This window comes from Bos indicus x Bos taurus, chromosome 6 (assembly GCF_003369695.1).
Source record: "Bos indicus x Bos taurus breed Angus x Brahman F1 hybrid chromosome 6, Bos_hybrid_MaternalHap_v2.0, whole genome shotgun sequence".
NCBI lineage: Eukaryota > Metazoa > Chordata > Mammalia > Artiodactyla > Bovidae > Bos > Bos indicus x Bos taurus.
The window spans coordinates 84,675,564-84,696,792 of NC_040081.1; the positions used below are offsets into that span (position 1 = coordinate 84,675,564).

Below are 21,229 nucleotides of genomic sequence, written 5' to 3' on the forward strand. Positions count from 1 at the left end.
ATTAAATGTTCTTACCACAAAAATAAGTAAATATGTGAGGTTATTATTATGGTGAAAATTTTTCTACACTTCTCTGTATAGCAAGTTATCATGCTGTGCACTTTAAACTTTCACAATGTTTTATGTCAATTACCTCTCTCTCTTTTTTTTTTTGGGGGGGGGGCATGCCATATATCAGGTGGGAACTGAATTCATCAACCAGAGAAGGAACCCATACCCCTGCAGTGGAAGCATAGAGTTTAATCACAGGACCCCCAGAAAAGTCCAGTTATGTCTTAATAAAGCTAGAAACAAGAACAAATATAGAAAAAAGCAAAGATAATAATGAATCAAAGAAAAACCACTTAAGTAGTGAAAATGCTTAATGATACAGGAAGCATTGCAGATAAGTAGGAAAAAGAAAAAGCTTTAAATAATTTATAATGGTACAACTCTGTATCCCTGGGCAATAGTAGGAAGAAAAAAGAGAGAAGAGGGGTAGAGAAGGAAGGAGACAGGGGAGAATGAGGAAGAAGGAAGAGCAAAGGAAGAAAGGTATAAAGAAGAGAAATTGAGCCCAACATACAAAATACAGAAAAATAAATTACTAAGTAGATTAAAATCTTCAAAAGCAAAATCATGATTTCTTTGAGGACAATATAAAAGGAAATCTTTATGCTTTTAGAGTAAGAAAGGATTTCCTCAAGTGTTTAAAAAAGGAAATGGCTAATTATTTTACTTCATTAGGTTTAAAACCCAAAGTTCTTCATGCGATATTTAAGAGAATGAGAAGCACATGATAAACTACCAAAGTCTCTACAGTACATGAAACTAACAAAGGCTTACCTAGAATATAAAAATAATTTATTGAAACAATAATGAAGACACAAGAAACCCTTTAGAAAAAAATGGACGAACAACAGGAGAAGGATATTCATGGGACAGAAACGAAAATAGCCCATAACGTATTAAAAGTTACTCAAGCCAGTAATAATGAAGGAAATCTAAATGAAACCTAAGATAGTATTTCAGATCTATCACTTTGACAAAGCTCAGAAAAATCATTTCTTTGGGGGAATTATAAAATTACAACATGGTGACAGTTGCTGGACTTTGTAAACATAATATCGTTGCACATGTGTGAATTTTATGGTATGTCATTTATTCCTCGTTGATTAATAAAACTCATTCGATAATATGCTGCCTAAAGATGTGGTATAATGAGGAATAAAACAATGTGTTGGTTAGGGTAAAAATTTGTATAGCCTTGGTTAAAGTATAATTTTTTGACAAAAGTCTGAAATTAACCAGTAGAGGAAAATATAGATAAAGATTTAAACATAGATATATGGTTTATATCCTGTTGGCATGTTTGCTCTTCTACAACAGAGGGCATACACAAGAATGTTCATAGTAGCAGTATTATATAATAAAATATAAATAGTTAGTTGTGTGCCTGCTAAGTGTCTTCAGTTATGTCTAACTCTGCAAACCTATGGACTATAGCCACCAGGCTCCTCTGTCCATGGGATCCTCCAGGCAAGAAAACTGGAGTCAGTTGCTATGCTCTCCTCCAGGGGATCTCTCCAACCCAAGGATCGAAAGTCTCCTATGTCTCCTGCTTGGCAGACAGGTTCTTTACCACTAGCGCCACCGGGAAGCCCAAGTAGCTAGTTGTCAATATACAAAACATCAGGTATACAACAGAATACAGAACTTAAACAAAACACATGATTTTATCATTAAAACTATTCTGCATAAACAACACTTCTTTGCTTGTAGGTATAATATTAAAAAATTAAATTGCAGAGTGTTAAAGAAATCATATATAATGATAGATGTGAAATTTCCAAGAAAATGTTCACCAAAGTCAGGCTTGTGGTTTCTAATGACAGAAGAGCATTTCTAAGAACTGTAACGATGAGAGAGTCAGTTCCTAGGCAGGTTGATAAGGAGTCTAGGGGTCCCCAAGGAGAGAGGGGTCTGGAATTCTCAAGGAGGAAGAAAGGACAAACTTTTATTCTTTCTCCACATTCCTTAGGATTATATAACAATAATATATCTTGCCTAAGGACAGTCTCTGGATTAAACCTTCTGTTATCTTAAAATGTAAATTATGGGAGTAGGTCTGGTGAGGTCTTTACAACCTCCAGACATTCTTTGGATTCATTGGAGAGTATATAACTTCATTGTTAACACTAGCAAGGGGGTACTCTCTCTGCTCCCTTCTGATGCCTATGTCAGAAGCTTCCTCTATCTCCTTTATACTTTAATAAAACTTTATTACACAAAAGCTCTGAGCAATCAAGCCTCGTCTCTGGCCCCGGATTGAATTCTTCTCCTCCGCGGGCCAAGAATCCCAGTGTATTCGCGTGATTCAACAACAACCTTTCAACAATCTATTTCTTAACTTACTTTATAAGGCATACAGAAGTTTATTTTATTATTTCTATCAACTGTATACTTACATCTCTTCACTTTTTATTGGTATATTTCTAAAATATGAAATTACATGTATAATATTTTAAAATATATAAAATTTTTATATCAATTGATCTATATTGATAAATTTCTAAGTCAACTGAGAGATTTGAAAAGATGTTTGTAATGCACATCACAGAAAGTTAAGGATTTAGATTTCCTAAAGTGCCAGACCAGTTAGAGATCAATAGGATAAAGAGTCCAAAGAAAATGGAATAATTGCTGGCTACCTAAGAAAAGATCTGAGGATAAGAGCTAAATCATTCAAAAATTTTAGAGGTCATTGTAGCAGAGATGTAGGTACAAACTATAAGGAAATACTTTTTTTTTGTTTTTAGTAACAACAGAGCTGGAACAATCTAAGCATAGCTTTCACACTAGACAAATTAAATGATTTGTTACATACATTTGTATGAATAAAATAATGTAGGTTTTAATATGTTGTGAGGAAAGATGTCAAATCTATACTAAGTGAAAATAGGTAAAGATGAATATCACTGTTCCGACTGATTAAAAAAAAAAAAAAATATATATATATATAGCGTGCTGCGATTCATGGGGTTGCAAAGAGTCGGACATGACTGAGCGACTGATCTGATCTGATCTGATCTGATATATACACAAGGCAAGTGTTAGTCGCTCAGTTGTATCCGACTCTTTGCGACCCCATGGACTGTAGCTCTCCAGGCTCCTCTGTCAATGGAATTCTCTGGACGAGAATACTGAAGTGGGTAGCCATTTCCTTCTGCAAGGGATCTTCCCAAACAAGGGATCAAACCCAGGTCTCCTGCATTGCAGGCAGATTCTTGACCATCTGAGCCACCAAGGAAGCTGGTGGTATATATATATACACTTTTATATAGCTGGTATATATATTTATATATATATATATAAATATATATATATACACACACACACACATACATACATACACACACATACACACCCACACACATAAATTTATGTTTAATACTTAGACAATATCTTAATGTAAAGACAAAAGACAAGAGTGCTTATGTAGGAAAAACATAAAGCCAAATATCATTCATTATGTATATACTTTTGTTCCATTCAAATTTTTAGCAATTTGTACTAGCTATTTTTTTCACTACATCAAGAATGAAATTATACTCATAATGTCTTCAGAATCGCTCAATAAAGAAGATGAAAGAGTACAGCAATGAAAATCGATGACAGTACTTACAGTAAACGAGAAACCTGTTAGGTGGTAAAGTTAAAAATTGGCCACTGATCCTAAGGACTACATATTTTGTATAACATGTATCCATTCAGAATCCTTTACCTTTCCTATATTTATGCATAATACAACAAATTTCTCAGAAAGTTATCAGTTGGAACTAGGACAGCATCTCTAGTTATCAGAATATATTTCTAGTTCTGTGCTTTGCATTTGTTTCTGAGAGAATTGAGGCCAAGGCACTGGTCTTATTTATCTCAAATCCATAGAGCCTAATACTTTGCCTACACAAAGAAAGCACTTGTGTGTGCCTGCTATCACTTCAGTCCTATCCAACTCTGTAATTCTATGGACTGTAGCCCACCAGGGTCCTCTGTCCTTGGGATTTCCCAGGTAAGAACGCGGGAGCAGGTTGCCATGCCCTCCTCCAGAGGATCTTCCTGACCCAGGGATCAAACCCAAGTCTCTCATGTCTCCATGCATTGCTGGTGGATTCTTTACTACTGAGCAACCAGGGAAGCACCCAGGAATGTTTATTGGTTGCTATGTTATTTATTGTTAAATCAACACAGTGTAAATTCAGTCATGTGTAAAGCTAAGGATTTTTTAAGTGTTTTTTTTTTTTTTTTTAATCTTAGTTCCATGAAACAATGTGTCTATAAAAATCAGTGTTATGGACTGAACTGTGTTCCTCTTTTATTAAAACACTGAAGTCTAACAGTATTTGAAGGTAGATCTTTTAGAGGTAATTAATATAAATGACATCATAAGAGTGGGTCCTAATCCAATATGACAGATGACCTTATAAGAAGAACAAGAGACACTAGGATATACATATGGGTTTCTCAAATGGCACTAGCGGAAAAGAACCTGCCTGCCAGTGCAGGAGACATGAGACGCAAGTTCAATCTGATCAGAAAGGTCCCCTGGAGGAGGACACGGCAACCCACTTCAGTATTCTTGCCTGGAGAATCTCATGGGCAAAGGAGCCTGATGAGCTACAGTCCATAAGGTTGCAAAAAGTAGGACACGACTGAAGAGACTTAGCACGCACGCAGGATGTGCATATACAGAGGAAAACCATGAGAGGACAAAGCAAGAAAGTGGGCATCCACAAGCCGTTCAGACAGGCCTTAAGGAAAACCAGCCCTGACAAAGCTTTGGTCTTGGACTTCCAGCTTGCCAAACTGAGAGAAAATAAATTAATGTTTTTAATGTCACCCAATCTTTTAAATTTAGTTATAACAACCCTAGCAAACTACTGCATTAAGGAAGTTAAATTAGTTAATATTTCTAATACCCAATATGATCTTTGTTAGTTCATGTTTCTTCATGACTCTCAAATTGTATTTGGAGTTATAATAAATGCTGGGGAGAGTGTGGGGAAATGAGTACACTCCTACCCTGTTGGTGGGAATGTAAGTTGATACAGTCACTATGAAAAACAGTAGGAAATTTCCTCTAAAATGTAAAATTAAAATTACCATAGGATTCAACAATCCTATCCATGGACATATGGAAAAAAACTATAATTCAAAAAGATACATGCACCCCTGTGTTCTCAGCAGCAATATTCACATTGGTCAAAACATGGAAACAGCCTAAATGCCCATCAACAGATGAATAGATCAAGAAGATATAACACATATATACAACAGAATGCTACTCAGTCATAGAAGAAAACGAAGTAATTTCATTTGCAGCAACATGGAAGCAACTAGAGATTATCACTGTCAAGAAGCAACAGTTAGAACCGGACATGGAACAATGGACTGGATCCAAGTTGGGAAAGGAGTACGTCAGTCTGTATATTGTCACCCTGTTTTTTTAATTTCTATGCAGAGTACATCATGTGAAATGCCTGGCTGGATGAAGCACAAGCTGGAATCAAGACTGCCAGGATAAATATCAATAACCTCAGATATGCAGATGATACCACCCTTATGGCAGAAAGTGAAGAGGAATTAAAGAGCTTCTTGATGAAAGTGAAAGAGGATAGTGAAAAACATTCAAAAAACGAAAATCATGACATCTGGTTCCATCACTTCATGGCAAATAGATGGGGAAACCATGGAAACAGTGACAGACTTTATTTTCTTGGGTTCCAAAGTCACTGCAGATGGTGACTGAAGCCTTGAAATTTGGAGAAATTTGGTGTTGGAGAGGACTCTTGAGAGTCTCATGAACAGCAAGGAAATCAAACCAGGACTGATGCTGAGGCTGAAGCTTCAATACTTTGGCCACCTGATGTGAAGAACTGACCTATTGGAAAAGACCCTGAATATGGGAAAGATTGAAAGTAGGAGGAGAAGGGGACGACAGAAAATGAGATGCTGGGATGCCATTGCCAGCTAGATGGACATAGGTTTGAGCAGGCTCTGGGAGTTGGTTATGGACAGGGAAACCTGGCGTACTGCAGTCCATGGGGTCACAGAGTCAGACACAACTGAGCAACTGAACTGAACTGTATATGTATATGTATAACTCAATCACTATGTTATACAACAGAAATTATTGCATTTAAAATCAACTATACTTCAATTAAAAACAAAACAAAACAGTATTTGGAGTGAAAGCCAGCTTCAGTGATGCAATCAGATAAGAGCTAGACATTTGAAAATTGCAAAGCAAAACCATTTTTTATTAGAAAAGGCAGGTGATTAAAAATAGAATGTACATAACCAGTAAAGTGAAAAATATACTGTTCTTAACATCTTGAGTTATAAACTCTTTCAAGTCTCTGCTTAATTTTTCAGTTTTATATATTATACTCCTCCAAAAGTATAAAGCATACTAGGAAACGTCTCAGTATGACCCATTATGATGAAGCAGTTCTCATAGGACTTTTTGGAGTTTCATCCCAAATTTATGAGAGATAGGAATACATGGTACTCTGGTCCAAAAGGAGGATGGTTTAAATTTTAAATCTAATATTCCATGATTTTCAAAATTTGTAGAGCAAAATTCAGACAAAATACGTTATATACCAAATTTAATACCACCATTAATATGGCTCAGGTTCCAGACTATTACTAAAATCAGGCAAGAAGACTATCTTCCTCTTTTAACAAACATTACACTCACTTAACCAGTAAGAAATCAAACATCTTCTCTATGAAAACTCAGTGTATTAGACTTATTTGTGATATCCTGCATCTGACAAAAATACACATTCCATCGGATTGACATATATTAGCATGTTTTATATTTCATTTTGTTTTGGTAACAATCTTTTAAGTATTGAAGTATCCTAATAAATAGAGGACTGTAAAGAAAGAGGAACCATGGCAAGAAATTTCTTGCCTCCCTTCCCCAATTAGTTATTAAACCACAGTTCTTTGATATCAATTGTGGAGTTTTTGTGAAAGTGTAAGTTTTAAAAATATATTCCTTACCTCTTTCTAGACTTTTCTGAAACCTCCTCAGCATCTTCTGATAATTACTTTAGAATGAAAAGCAGAGTCTCTTACCTAATACTTCACTGTAAAACTGGTCCCAAAGCTGAGAGTCATATTGTTGGAGCCAGAAGTCAAAGAAAATGGTAAACATTAAATTTTTTACCCTTTGCAGAAAGGTCATTTTGTCTGGTAATGCTGCCATGACAACAGGCACGTAGGAAGGTGGAGATGGAATTTGCCCACAGTATCTCTCCATTGTGCTACCCAAGGAGAGTCTTAGTGTGTACACAAAAGGGATTCCCAGAGTCTCGGCAATCAGCTCACCACAGGGCATCACAGGGTCTATAACCATAACATTATAGTTGGTGTCCTGGAGTTTCTTCATGATTGTCTGGTTGTAGACAACACTCTCACAGACAAGCTTTAAATCTGTGCTTATTTGAAGGAAAAAATCTTGAAGTTTCTTTGCTGATTGCCAGGGTGACAATGTTGGCATGACGTTAACAGATAGATTCAAAAATTCGTTTAGACTATCTTCAGCAGTCTCTTTGTCCTGTGGCACTGAGAACATCTCGAAGTTCAGTGTGGAAGGCTTGTTGTTCTCAATGAGAAAATTTTGTGAAGACACCAACACAGTCACTTCATGGCCTCTTTCCATGAGTTTCTCCAGAATAACCTTTAGATTGAGCCAGTGGCTCATGTCACAGGGCCACACCAGGACCTTCTCACAGAATCCACAGCCACTATAGCAGAGCTGCAGCAATAGAATTGCTGAAACCCATTTCTTGGACATCATGATAGCAGCTCCCTCACACACTGCTCTGCAAATGCTGAATGCTTGTTGGGCACAAAATTGAAGTAGCAATTTAGACATCAGTCAAGTTAAAAATTAATTTCTGGAGTTAGGTAACTTAACATGCAGAGAACTTTGCCAGTTGTTAACTGGGCATGATATTTGTTCAGGAGAAGACAGGAAATATTTATATATTTTTGAGGAAATGATTGCAACCTTCTAGGAGTTTTAAAAATAGATTAAAATAGAAAAAAATAATGTTTTATTGACATTTTTAAAATATGATAGAACCCATTAAATATATCTAGCAAATAATATAGTGCATCTCATGGAACATGATGATTAATAATTTGGGGAAACACGAAAATGTATGTCTTGTCATAATGTTGGTCACATGCTAGCATGTAGATAAAACACACACATCGCCTAATATAGGAGGAATATGAATACACTAATGTTGTACAAAGATACAGCATTTTAGGCTCTCAGAATATGCTGTCACTCTAATGTGAAGAAAATCAGACAAAGCTTCAACACAGAGGATACATTTCAGCTGAACTCAGAAGCAAAGAATACAGGAGAAGGGTTTTAAAGTTGAATAGAAGAAAAGGATAAAAAGATGAATGATATGTAAGTCATGGTCATTTAAGTATACAGTTGTTAGTTCAGTATATATGGAGCAGAGGCTAACACAAAACTGCAGAAAAGAGAAATATTAGTTAAAGTAGGACACTTTGGAGAGCCTTAAATGCTATACACTGGGTTCAGTTTTAATCTTCATAAAAAGATGTGTACTCAAATTTTCAGATCAGGTACAGAAAATGATCATATATGTCCTTTAATAAACCTAAACTGGCATCTGAATATTATTTGAGTTGCAAAGAAAAAAAGCATATGTAAGTAGTTAAAATTAAATTTTAAGACAGCAGGATTTGATCAGAGTTATCAGGGAGAATATAATATTGGTTTGTGAATAGAGGGTCTAGAAGGAGAGTCATGACTGATGAGAAGTGAGAGGTGCTCAGTCATTAATAAGGAAGTGCTTGGTTTATACTCTGAGCAATCAGAGTGATAAGAACTCTAGTAAAATCACAAAACACTAAAGGAGTAGTAGTTACAGAAAAATTTTTTGACTTGCCATGTGTCATTAACGACTGAACATGTATGTGAATCTCAAGGGAGGGGAAATATTTAGGAGCACAGATTTTGTGTCCCATCATCGATCTGTATTTCAGTCCAATTCCAATTTCTCTTCAAAATGTTTGATATTTCATGCCTTCAACAAGCAACTTTTAGCACTTATTTTATACTGGATTCTATACCATGCACAGGGTATAAAGAAACAAGTAAGATACATTTCTAATTCAAAATGATCTCATAGATTATTGCAGAAAATAAATTAGCCCGATAATACGTCTCCATTATACTTCTACAAATATAAGGGAGATGGATCATAGAAGGTATAGATGAAATGAGGAAGGGTAAAGCTCGTGAAGGAGGTTGCTTGGTGGAGGAAGATAATGATGAAATTATAAGTTAGTTAAGTCTTTAAGAGTCTACTTAGTAGGTTGAAAAGTATTTCTTATAAGTGAAAGAGAACGTTAATGTATCTGTATTCTAATAATTGTGACATAGTTATACCAAATGTTCAGTTACAAAATAATATTCAATAATTTGAAAGAGACATTGAAATTTCAAGTCCCTTGAGAGCTTTTATGTTTGGAAAAAAAATAAAACAACAGAGTAGGTTTGCTTAAAGATGCAAAGAATAATCTAGGATCAAGGATTGAGAGTTGTGTTGTGTTGCATAATTAGGCTTTGCATAAAGTCTGCTGCTGCCGCTACTGCTGCTAAGTCGCTTCAGTCGTGTCCGACTCTGTGAGACCCCAGAGACAGCAGCCCACCAGGTCCTGCTGTCCCTGGGATTCTCCAGGCAAGAACACTGGAGTGGGTTGCCATTTCCGTCTCCAATGCATGAAAGTGAAAAATGAAAGTGAAGTCGCTCAGTCATGTTTGACTCTTAGCGATCCCATGGACTGCAGCCTACCAGGCTCCTCCATCCATGGGATTTTCCAGGCAAGAGTACTGAAGTTGGGTGCCATTGCCTTCTCCAATAAACTCTGCTAATGACTGGTGAAAAGCATAATCCAAAAGAGAATCAGAAAATAGAAAGCTACGACAGAAGCATAAATTCACTAAGAGAAAACAAATAATGTTATAATCTTAGAGGATAAAAGTCATTTTATGCAGGATAAATAACCCCTAAGTGATTAAACAAAGATTGATAAATGTATCTAATCACTGTGATGAAGTTCATATGTTGTAAAAAAGTTTAAATGAAGTCAAAGAGAGAGCAGAGATATATAGTACAGGTTAGAAATTGACCTCATTATACATGTTATTGGGCTTCCCTGGTAGCTCAGCTGGTAAAAAATCTGCATGCAACCCAGGAGACCTGGACTTGATCCCTGGGTTTGATCCCTGGGATGGGAAGATCCCCTGGAGGAAGGCATGGCAACCCACTCCAGTATTCTTGCCTGAATAGAGAAATATCTCTAAGTTATTTTATTATATGAGAAAACTAAGATAGAGCTCAGATTTTGAAGAATGATTCATTTTCATAAATTTAAAAGTATAGGCATATATTCACTTATATCCAACTGAAACATTTACAATTCTGGATAAAATATAAAATTTCCCCATTAAAATTCATTTCTGATTTTCAAGAAAGAAAAAAGTCAGCAGACAGAATCCCTAAACAAAGTCAAGGTAGGAATTCTGATGTTCAGTCTTGTTTCTTTGTAGAACATACCATAGGTGCCAAGAGTGGAGAGAAGGAAAGTCTGAAGCCTTGCCAAGATCCTACACCCTGCGTATGTTCATGCAATGCTAGATTCTCAAGATATAGCCTCCCTTTTACAAACAAATTCACTTACACAGAAGTTTACGGCAATGATAATTGCTAGTTTTGACTTGGTGGTGTGTAGATGAAAAAGATCTCTTAGAATTCTTAACAGTCAATCTTCATATGGATTTCCAGTTCAAACTAGATAAGCCTCTTTGAAGAAACTTTGAACCTAACTGCAAACACTCCCACTGATAAAATTTGAAGGTAAATAAGCACCTCCCTGTTAAAACAAGGCTTCAGGACTGAGAACCAGCAAAAGCAGCAGAAGCCAGAAATATGAATTCGGCGATTTAAAATATTATTGTATGAAATGAAAAATAAAATTATTTTTTACAATAAAATTAAGGGTATGAAAGTGAAGTCTGAAAATATTGGTAAGAAACAAGAGACTAAAAAGAATAATTGTGAAAATTTGCAAAAGAAACAAAGTGAATTTCTGGAATTGGATGGTACGGGGAGGGAGGAGGAAAGAGGGTTCAGGATGGGGAACACGTGTATACCTGTGGCGGATTCATGTTGATATATGGCAAAACCAATACAATATTGTAAAGTTAAAAATAAAATAAAATATATATATATATAAAAGAATTCAATAAATCAGATTTAACTTAATGAATAGATTGAAGGGTAGATTAAGCACAGCTGTACAAATAAACAGTGACCCAAAAAAGAAATCAAAAGATGTTATGTAGAATTAAGTTTTGAATAAAAAATGGAAACAATGATAGAGTGTTAAAGATGCATGAAGAATACACTAAGGCCTTTGAATCTAGTTATTGGTTTTGTCTACTTAGGACTTCCTCTTTCAAGTCTTTCTTCACTCTTTAGAGCTTGTGCGTTTTTCATGCAGCCAGACTGCACAACTAAGCCCTAAATTTCTGTTCTTTTATCCAAATCTTTCAACTACTTTAAATTTTCAGTCATTTTAAACATAAGCAATTATAAATTAAGTAGAGATTTCTGTATATCCTTCAGGATTATTACTATATTTTTCTAAGAGTTATTTTCTATTTCCATTACTCCTTCTGAATTATTCATTGGAATTTTATTGTAAAGGATTATAAAAATATGTGCCAACATATGATTAGTATGATTTGCAGTCTCACAGTATCTCCCTTCAAGATGCTTGTTAATCACAAAGGGGAAAATAGGGAGAATCCTGGCAGACGCACTCGGAACTAAGTGCTCAAAATATGGTCACTAGTAATAAACTGTCTATATGATGTACCTCTGATGCATCTCACTGTGAAGGACACACGGTTACTTCTATAGTATTCTTACCCCGAATACATTATCTCTCCCTAATCCCAAGAAAATACCAGGAAAAACGTTGAGGGGTATTCTAAAAATTAACTAGCCAATGCTCTTTAGAAAAACAAAGACAGCCTGTGGGAACTGTCACAAACTGAGGAGTAGGGAGACTGGACAAGTACATGCAAGGAGGAAACTTGGATTGTATACTGAAAAGAAAAAAGGATATCAGCAGGATAATTGATAATTTTTCATAAGAATTTCTAGTTTTGATAATTTTATCATGATTATATAAAATATTGATCTTAAAAACCCAGTCAATTAAAACATCAATGATTCCTTCTATATTTATTAATTAGAATTTAAATAATTTCCTACTATTCAATCACTTATTTATACTTATATTGCTATAACTCAAAAATGTATTTTTATACATTTAATTATAATCATTATTTATTTTATTGTTCAAATTGTCACAGATATTGGAAACTTTTTCATACATTGGTTTCTACATCCTTTTGATATGGCCCCATTATTTTCAATTACTTGTTCCTTTTTAAACCACAAAATGTTTCAGGATCATCTACTATTTTCACTGTCCCAACCTTAGAACTGACCATTTCTTCAAAGAATGCTGGTTCATTTTATTAGAGAATGGCACTTAAAAATCAAGATGAGTATAGGACTCTGTGGGAGAGGGTGAGGGTGGGATGATTTGGGAGAATGGCATTGAAACATGTATAATATCATATGTGAAACAAATCACCAGTCCAGGTTCGATGCATGATACAGGATGCTCCGGGCTGGTGCACTGGGATGACCCAGGGGATGGTATGGGGAGGGAAGTGGGAGGGGGGTTCAGGATGGGGAACACGTGTACACCTGTGGTGGATTCATGTTGATGTATGGCAAAACCAATACAATATTGTAAAGTAATTAGCATCCAATTAAAATAAATAAATTTATATCAAAAAAAGATGAGTATATTAGATGTGTTCATTGTTACTTGTGTTTTAGCTGTATATAGATAGATATAGTTCAGGCTTTAAACAACAATATCAGCAACATCAATGTCAACTTAGAAACACACATATATATAATATTGACAATTTTAGAATTAGCAATAAGAAAAATGCTAAAACATTATGGATAATTCAATAAAACCTTGTAATTCATGATTGCAGTATAAATTTCTGTGTAAAATATTTTTCATTTTTTAATAAAATAAAATTCTAAATTATAAAATTTTTTGGTATCCATTTATTGAATGGAGTATCCTTTCTCCATTGTATGTTCCTGTTACTTTGTGATAAAATAATTCTCCACATATTTGTGGGTTTATTTCTGGCCTCTCAATTCTGTTTCATTGATTTATGTGTCTGTTTTCCAGCCAATTCCATGCTGTCTTAATTATTATAGGTTTGTAATACAGCTTGGAATCAGGGAGCATTGTACCTCCAGTTGAGTTCTTCAGCTCTAGATTTTCTGCTTGACTCTTTTTAGAGTTTAAATATCCCTGGTAAATTATTCTTTCTGTTAATTAATTCATTTATCTTGTTCCTGAACTCAATGAATTGCCTGAGTTTTCTTGTCACTTTTTGGGTTTCTTCATGATAGTTATTTTGAATTCTCTGTCAGATAATGATATTCTGTAATTTTGTTTGGTTTTTGGAGAATTTTTATATTCTTTTTGTGGTGCAATGTTACTGTAGATCTTCATGAAGCTTGAGTTGTTCCTCTGCTGGCACATGTGAAGTAGTGAATGCCTTTCTTCTTTAGGTAATGTTTTCTTTCTTTTCTCGGCTGGTAAAGAATCCACCAGCAATGCAGGAGACCCCCATTTGATCTCTGGTTGGGGAAGATCCTTTGGAGAAGGGATAGGCTACCCACGCCAGTCTTCTTTGGGCTTCCCTGGTGGCTCAGCTGGCAAAGAATTCTCTTGCAGGGTGGGAGACCTGGGTTTGATCCCTGGGTTGGGAAGATCCCCTGGAGAAGGGCAAGGCAACCCACTCCAGTATTTTGCCTGGAGAATCCCAAAGACAGAGGAGCCTGGGGAGCTGTAGTCCATGAGGTTGCAAAGAGTCTGACACCAGTAAACAACTGAACAACTAAACAGGAGCAGGAAAGATTCAATGGGTTAGAAATTAGCTGCCCTTCTATTGTTTTCCAGTAGGTGGCGAGATAGCACAAGTTTTTGTTTTTTTCTTGCACACGCTCTCTCTAGTTCTGTTTGAGAGTAGGCACTTTCCACCCTCCACTAGCTCTGTCAGAGGTGTTTGCTGGTGCTGGCATGTCACTGCTTTGGAGTCCTCGGTGCCCTGCTACCACTGTGTCACTGGTATTGCTGCCTGAGGCTCCAGGAGAGTGGGTGCTTCTGCTGGGTCTGTCATCTCCTGAGTCACATACAGGCTTGGTCTTTGGTCTCTACAGGGGTGATGCAATTTTGGGAAAGTAGGGATCACAAGTTCCTCTGCTGTGAGTGTTTGGTCCTTATCGTGGAGCCAGAAATCAAACATTATTTTGTTTCATAGACCCCTTACTCATTTACTGTGAGTGCTAATGTCAACTGACACAAGCCTTTCCAACCACTACATGGGGATGACTGAAAATGGAGAAGGAGAAACAGGGCCACAGGTGGAAATGAATAAGAAGAATGAGCTAAGTGGTAGGAGTTATTTAGTCTGATAAGTATCTGAAAAGGACTGGAGAGCAGCTATGTTAGAAAGGGATCTTAGAGATTGATTGATGTGTTGGTCACAAAGGTATATACAATTGATATGCAAATCACTGTGTGCTTTATGTACTTTAAACAGATACAAGAAAATTATCTATTAATAAAAGATAATAATGAGACAGCACTGCACTTCATATGGTTACAATTAAAGTAAAAGAACGAAAAGAAATGCCCAGTTAAGTGAAGATGGAGAACAATTGGAATACTAGTAAATGGCTGATGAGATTACAATTGGTATAAGAACTTGAAAATTAGCAGTATTTTCTAAAGCTAAATAGATTCATACCCTATGCCTTGGCAATTCCTTTCTTATATATACACCTTGTAGTACAACATACTTGTATTCACCAAAAGACATGTACAAGAATGTTCGTAGCAGTGTTTATCAAACATAGCCAAAACCAAGACAGCCAACATGACCACTGGCAGTAGAATGGATAAGTAAAATTTACGTTAATTCAAAGATTCTGTATAGCTATGAGAACAAACACCCCATATCTACAGGTGACAACTTGGACAAATATAAAAAGCATGATGTTAAATAAAAGGAGCAAAATACAAAAGCGCTATAATGTGCGGTTCATTTATATAGTTTAAAATTGGTCAGAGTTAACCTGTGGTGTTAGAAGTCAAGAAAGTTGTTATCTTCAGATGGGTGTAGGGTGTAGTCAGGAATGAGGAAGTTTAGGGAATTACGAGTGTAATAATGTTTTGCTTCTTGGTTTGGGTTCTGGCTGCATGGGTTTATACTGCGAAACTGGAATGAGCTGTACAATTTATGACTTATGTTTGACTTGCAAGAAAGGTTACGCAGAATCTTAAAAAGCTCACAGCACTAACCATAGGAAAGCCATATGTGAGAAGGAATTAAAAGCCTATGTGAGGGCAGATTAACAGAGATCCACATTTTCCAGGGAAAAGAGCAGATGTTGGCAATGGTGATTAGAATGGGAGTAGGATACAGAAAAACAAACAAACAAACAACAACAACAACAAAAACACCGGGCCTCAAAAGGCAGCCAGAAATCAAGTGCAAAAAATGTACTGAGTAATTTAGTACAGTTTCAGGTAAGTGTGCTGGAGGGGAAATGTTATGAGGCTCATTTATTTTATGTTTATTTTTTTTTTTAATGGTCTGGATAAAGATAGGGTTAGCTATAAGGAATACATCTAAAATTTAGCAGCAGGGAAAGAGGGACCAACATGGAACCTCCATGGTCCTTACAGGTAAAAGCAGGTGTCAGCCACAAATTGGCACTTGTCATGGACGCTTGCCATCTACCTCTACAAGGATTAATATCCTGCTGAAGCTGCTGATCTCCAACACCTACTGAAGGAGTTCAAGGTGGAGAATAGAAATGAGGTGCTCTGTGCTCCAGGAAACTGGCAGGACATGTCCTCAGATAGTTAGATTTGCACAGGAGTTGATTTTATGAGCCCAATTCTTGTATCTCCTTATATCTAGAAAAGTACTAAAATCCTTCTTTGTGGTAACAATTGCTTCTCATGACTAGCAGAATCTTCATGAGACCAGCAGAAACTTTCACAGAAAATATGTGCTTGATTGCACTTCCTCCCCCTTTACCAAAATCACATGTATACTTCCTCCCTTGCTGCTGCTGCTGCTAAGTCGCTTCAGTCATGTCTGACTCTGTGCGACCCCATAGACGGCAGCCACCAGGCTCCCCCGTCCCTGGGATTCTCCAGGCAAGAACACTGGAGTGGGTTGCCATTTCCTTCTCCAATGCATGAAAGTGAAAAGTGAAAGTGAAGTCTCTCAGTCATGTCCAACTCTTAGCGACCCCATGGACTGTAGCCCACCAGGCTCCTCCATCCATGGGATTTTCCAGGCAAGAGTACCGGAGTGGGGTGCCATCACCTTCTCCGGACCTTCCTCCCTTACCACTTTGGAAAAGTTGTTCAGAGCTACCTGAGGGGCTGTCTCCTAGGCTGCAGTCCTCATATTGCCCCCAATGAAACTTAACTTGCAACTCTCACATTGGGCATTTTTTTTTCTTTTTGTCAACACAGGCTATACTGGCTGAATGGTACATAGATCAGTACTGGTCTTTCCTCTATTCTGTCTGCAGAATGCTGGGAAAAATAGAGACAGACCAGGAAACCAAAAGACAGGCAAAATGAAACCATTCAGTTTCCTTATCAATTTAACTATTTTCATTACAACATTCAAGTCCTCGGCCTTCCTGTGGCTATAGCAATGGCTCGTATGCAAGGGTTAGAACTGGACATGGAACAACAGACTGGTTCCAAATAGGAAAAGGAGTATGTCAAGGCTGTATATTGTCACCCTGCTTATTTAACTTATATGAAGAGTACATCGTGAGAAACACTGGGCTGGAAGAAGCACAAGCTGGAATCAAGATTGCCGGGAGAAATATCAATAGCCTCAGATATGCAGATGACACCACCCTTATGGCAGAAAGTGAAGAGGAACTAAAAAGCCTCTTGATGAAAGTGAAAAAAGAGAGTGAAAAAGTTGACTTAAAGCTCAACATTCAGAAACTAAGATCATGGCATCTGGTCCCATCACTACATGGGAAATAGATGGGGAAACACTGGAAACAATGTCAGACTTTATTTTGGGGGACTCCAAAATCACTGCAGACGGTGACTGCAGCCATGAAATTAAAAGACACTTACTCCTTGGAAGGAAAGTTATGACCAACCTAGATAGCATGTTGAAAAGCAGAGACATTACTTTGTCAACAAAGGTCCGTCTAGTTAAGGCTATGGTTCTTCCAGTAGTCATGTATGGATGTGAGAGTTGGACTGTGAAGAAAGCTGAGGGCAGAAGAATTGATGCTTTTGAACTGTGGTGTTGGAGAAGACTCTTGAGAGTCCCTTGGACTGCAAGGAGATCCAACCAGTCCATTCTGAAGGATATCAGTCCTGGGTGTTCTTTGGAAGGAATAATGCTAAAGCTGAAACTCCAATTCTGTGGCCACGTCATGAGAAGAGTTGACTCATTGGAAAAGACTCATGCTGGGAGGGATTGGGGGCAGGAGGAGAAGGGGACGACAGAGGATGAGATGGCTGGATGGCATCACCGACTCGATGAACATGAGTTTGAGTGAACTCCGGGTGTTGGTGATGGACAGGGAGGCCCGATGTGCTGCGATTCATGTGGTCCCAGAGTCGGACACGACTGAGCAACTGAACTGAACTGAGTACCTAGTCCTGCCCACTCGGGAACTACCTATGGGTTGCATGTACAGCAAATCTCTCTGAGGTTGGAAGAGAAATCAGGCTCAGTGTAGTTTGAAGATATCTTGCAGAACAATTGGCCAGGACAAGATTTATTAATAGATTCACTCTTGAATATGAAAAATGATCGGCCTATATTCCCAGATAGGCCTGTCCCATTTGGAGTTAGAAGCATATTTAAAATTGAATTGATGATCATTTTAGTTTACTTCATTCATAAAAGATATCCTCACTGACAAATAAAGCAGAGTTTTTAACCAATGCAATTAGATATTTCCTTGCTCAGTGAGCAGTAGTCGCTCAGTAGTGTCTGACTCTGCAACACCGAGGACTATAGCCCACCAGGCTCCTCTGTCCATGGGATTCTGCAGGCAAGAATATTGGAGTGGGTAGCCAATTCCTTTCTCTGGGGGGATCTTCCTGACCCAGGGATCAGACCCAGGTCTCATGCATTGCAGGCGGATTCTTTACCATCTGAGCCACCTGGGAAGCCTATTTACTTATTTCTCTCTCTTTCAAAATAGATATTTGAAGGGTTTTGTTATTGCTTGTTTGTTTTTTACATTTTATTTTTCTAGCCTTTCTCACAGAACTGAAGAACAGCCATTGAAATGGACACTTGGCAGCACATGATGTTATGAAACCTCTTGTGTTCAAAGAAAATAATATCAAATATATAAACTGATCTGTTTCAGGATTGGGTTACAGTTCACAGGTGTCTCTAATACTCGATGAATGTAATTGCAAACAGAGGACAACTGGATTTTACCAGTTCTTCTTGAAAATATTCAAGGCAGTTATTGTTGTCCAACTACATTGAGTAACATGAGGAGCATAAAGGATTTAAGGAAATAAAATATTCAATTTCTTAAATACTTCTGCAGCTAGATTATTGTCCTGTGAAAATGAGAAGTTGGGAACAATTTGTATCACAAAGGCTTTACACATGTTATATAATCTGTCACAATACCATTTGAGAAGGGAGATTTTGTATATCGCAGAGGCATTAATTTTCTACAAATATTTATTGACTATGTGCTATTTACATAGTCCCATAATAGTATAATCAGGGCATTGTCATTGCACAGTTCTGTGTAGTTTGTTATAAATAATATTCAACATCAATATAATCCTTCGTAATTGACATAGCATTGCTGCTATTGTTCAGTTGTTCAGTCATGTCTGACTGTTTGCGACCCCATGGACTGCAGCATGCCTGGCCTCCCTATCCTTCACTATCTCCTTGCTTGCTCACACTCATGTCCATTGGGTCAATGATGCCATCCAACCACCTCATCCTCTGTTGCCCCCTTCTCCTCATGCCCTCAATCTTTTTAGAGTAAAAGAATAGTATCTTGCATATTACCTTTGTAAGAAAGTACCATTGGTAACATCACTTAATCGCTGTTAATTACTATCCCTGCTACTAGTAATAGATCTAGAGAAAAAAAGCATTCAGGAAAGAATAAAATAGAAAAAGAAAGAGAGGAAGACTCATGAAGATCAGAAAAAGAATACAAACAATAAACCATAACTGGCCTATACAGTTTGTTTGATTTTGTTTGATTTTCATAAAGAATTGGTAAGGCGAGAAACCCTGAGGCTTGCCAAAGATCCCGGAGCAATTAAGCTGGAGGCAATGCTGACCCAAGCACCCAGGGAAGCCTCAGGATGGAGAGATAGTGAGAGGCAAAGAAGAATATAAATTCAAGTTCCCAGTGTCTAATCCTAGGATTTTTAAAGCTTCCTAAGACAAAGAAAAAATGGAGAATGAAGAAGGGAAAGTAAATCAGGTATCACTTCAAAAGTATTTTTAGTAGTGTCATAATTTATCCATTAAAAGCAGAGATATTACTTTGCCAGCAAAGGTCCATCTAGTCAAAGCTATGGTTTTTCCAGTAGTCATGTATGGACATGAGAATTGGACTCTAAAGAAAGCTGAATGCCAAAGAATTTATGTTTTTGAACTGTGGTGTTGGAGAAGACTCTTGAGAGTCCCTTGGATTGTGAGGAGATCCAACCAGTCAATCCTAATGGAAATCAGTCCTGGGTGTTCATTGGAAGGACTGGTGCTGAAGCTGAAACTCCAATACTTTGGCCACCTGATGCGAAGAACTGACTCATTGGAAGAGACCCTGATGCTGGGAAAGATTGAAGGCAGGAAGAGAAGGGGATGACACAGGATGAGATGGTTGAATGGCATGACTGACTCAATGGACATGAGTTTGAGTAAGCTCTGGGAGTTGGTGATAGACAGGGAGGCCTGGCGGGCTGCAGTCCATTGGGTCGCAAAGAATTGGACATGACTGAGCACATGAACTGAACTGAATTTATCCTGGTGAATGTATTTATATTTTCATTTATATTTGAAGATATTTTCATTTATACTTGAAGGTTGATTTGCACTTTGAAAAGCTATTACCTAAACAGGCACAAGATTATTTGTTTGAGACAACATCATGCATATTAATACCACCATTCCATTGTTTAGGAATTTTCCAAAAATAATATTTAATTGTGTACACGTATATAATAAGTAGTAAAGAACCTGCCTGCCAGTGCAGGAGACATAAGAGACAAGGGTTTGATCCCTGGGTGGGAAACATCCCCTGGAGGATGAAATGGCAACACACTCCAGTATTCTTGCCTGGGGAATTCCGTGGACAAAGGAGCCTGGAGGGCTACAGTCCATGGGGCAACAAAGAGTCAGATATGACTGAAGTGACTTAGCCCACACATATTTACTTCAGCTTGGCATTTGCAGTGGTATGGAAATCTTTTGCTGTATCAACAATAAGAATAAGTAAGATATCTGGAATCATTAGTAACAGAACATTTTAGAGACTTACCTAGGACTTTGCTGTAGTATGAATTCCATTCACCCCAGTAGGATTGAAATATATAATCTTGCAGGGGATAAGATATGGTGTTTTTAAGCCTTTCACCGAAGGACATCTGGTCGGTGAGCTCGGAAAGGGCTGCAGGTACATAGGACGCAGGTGCTGGAATTTTTCCGCAGTGTCTCTCCACTGTTGACGCTGGGGAGAACCTCAGGGTGTACATAAATGGAATTCCTAATTTCAGAGCAACCAGATCTCCGCAGATTGTTACAGGGTCGGCCAGTAACACATCAAAACGACTTTTCCAAAGTCTTGCCATTAACTTGGGGTTGTTTAATACGCCATCACAGATTTGTATATTAATTCGGAAGAAAGTATCTAGGAGTTTTCCTAGTTCTTTGTAGAAAGTCCAGAGTGTGAGA

The 21,229-nt window shown here is 37.3% G+C and overlaps 1 protein-coding gene across 3 annotated transcripts in view; it reads right to left on the reverse strand.

The window, feature by feature from the left end:
* The window catches only part of LOC113894349 (UDP-glucuronosyltransferase 2A1), a 53,158-nt gene that overhangs the window by 17,702 nt on the left and 14,227 nt on the right, over positions 1-21,229 (reverse strand). The window contains exon 1 of one of the 3 annotated variants that reach the window (XM_027544657.1): positions 7,129-7,906. The exons of 1 other annotated variant lie outside the window; for it this stretch is intronic. In XM_027544657.1, coding sequence (XP_027400458.1) covers positions 7,129-7,852 — 724 coding nt within the window. In that variant the 5' untranslated portion in view covers positions 7,853-7,906. Of the gene's footprint in view, positions 1-7,053; positions 7,907-21,229 lie in introns of those variants that run through there. One more of the 3 variants, XM_027544659.1, reaches the window with a different exon arrangement.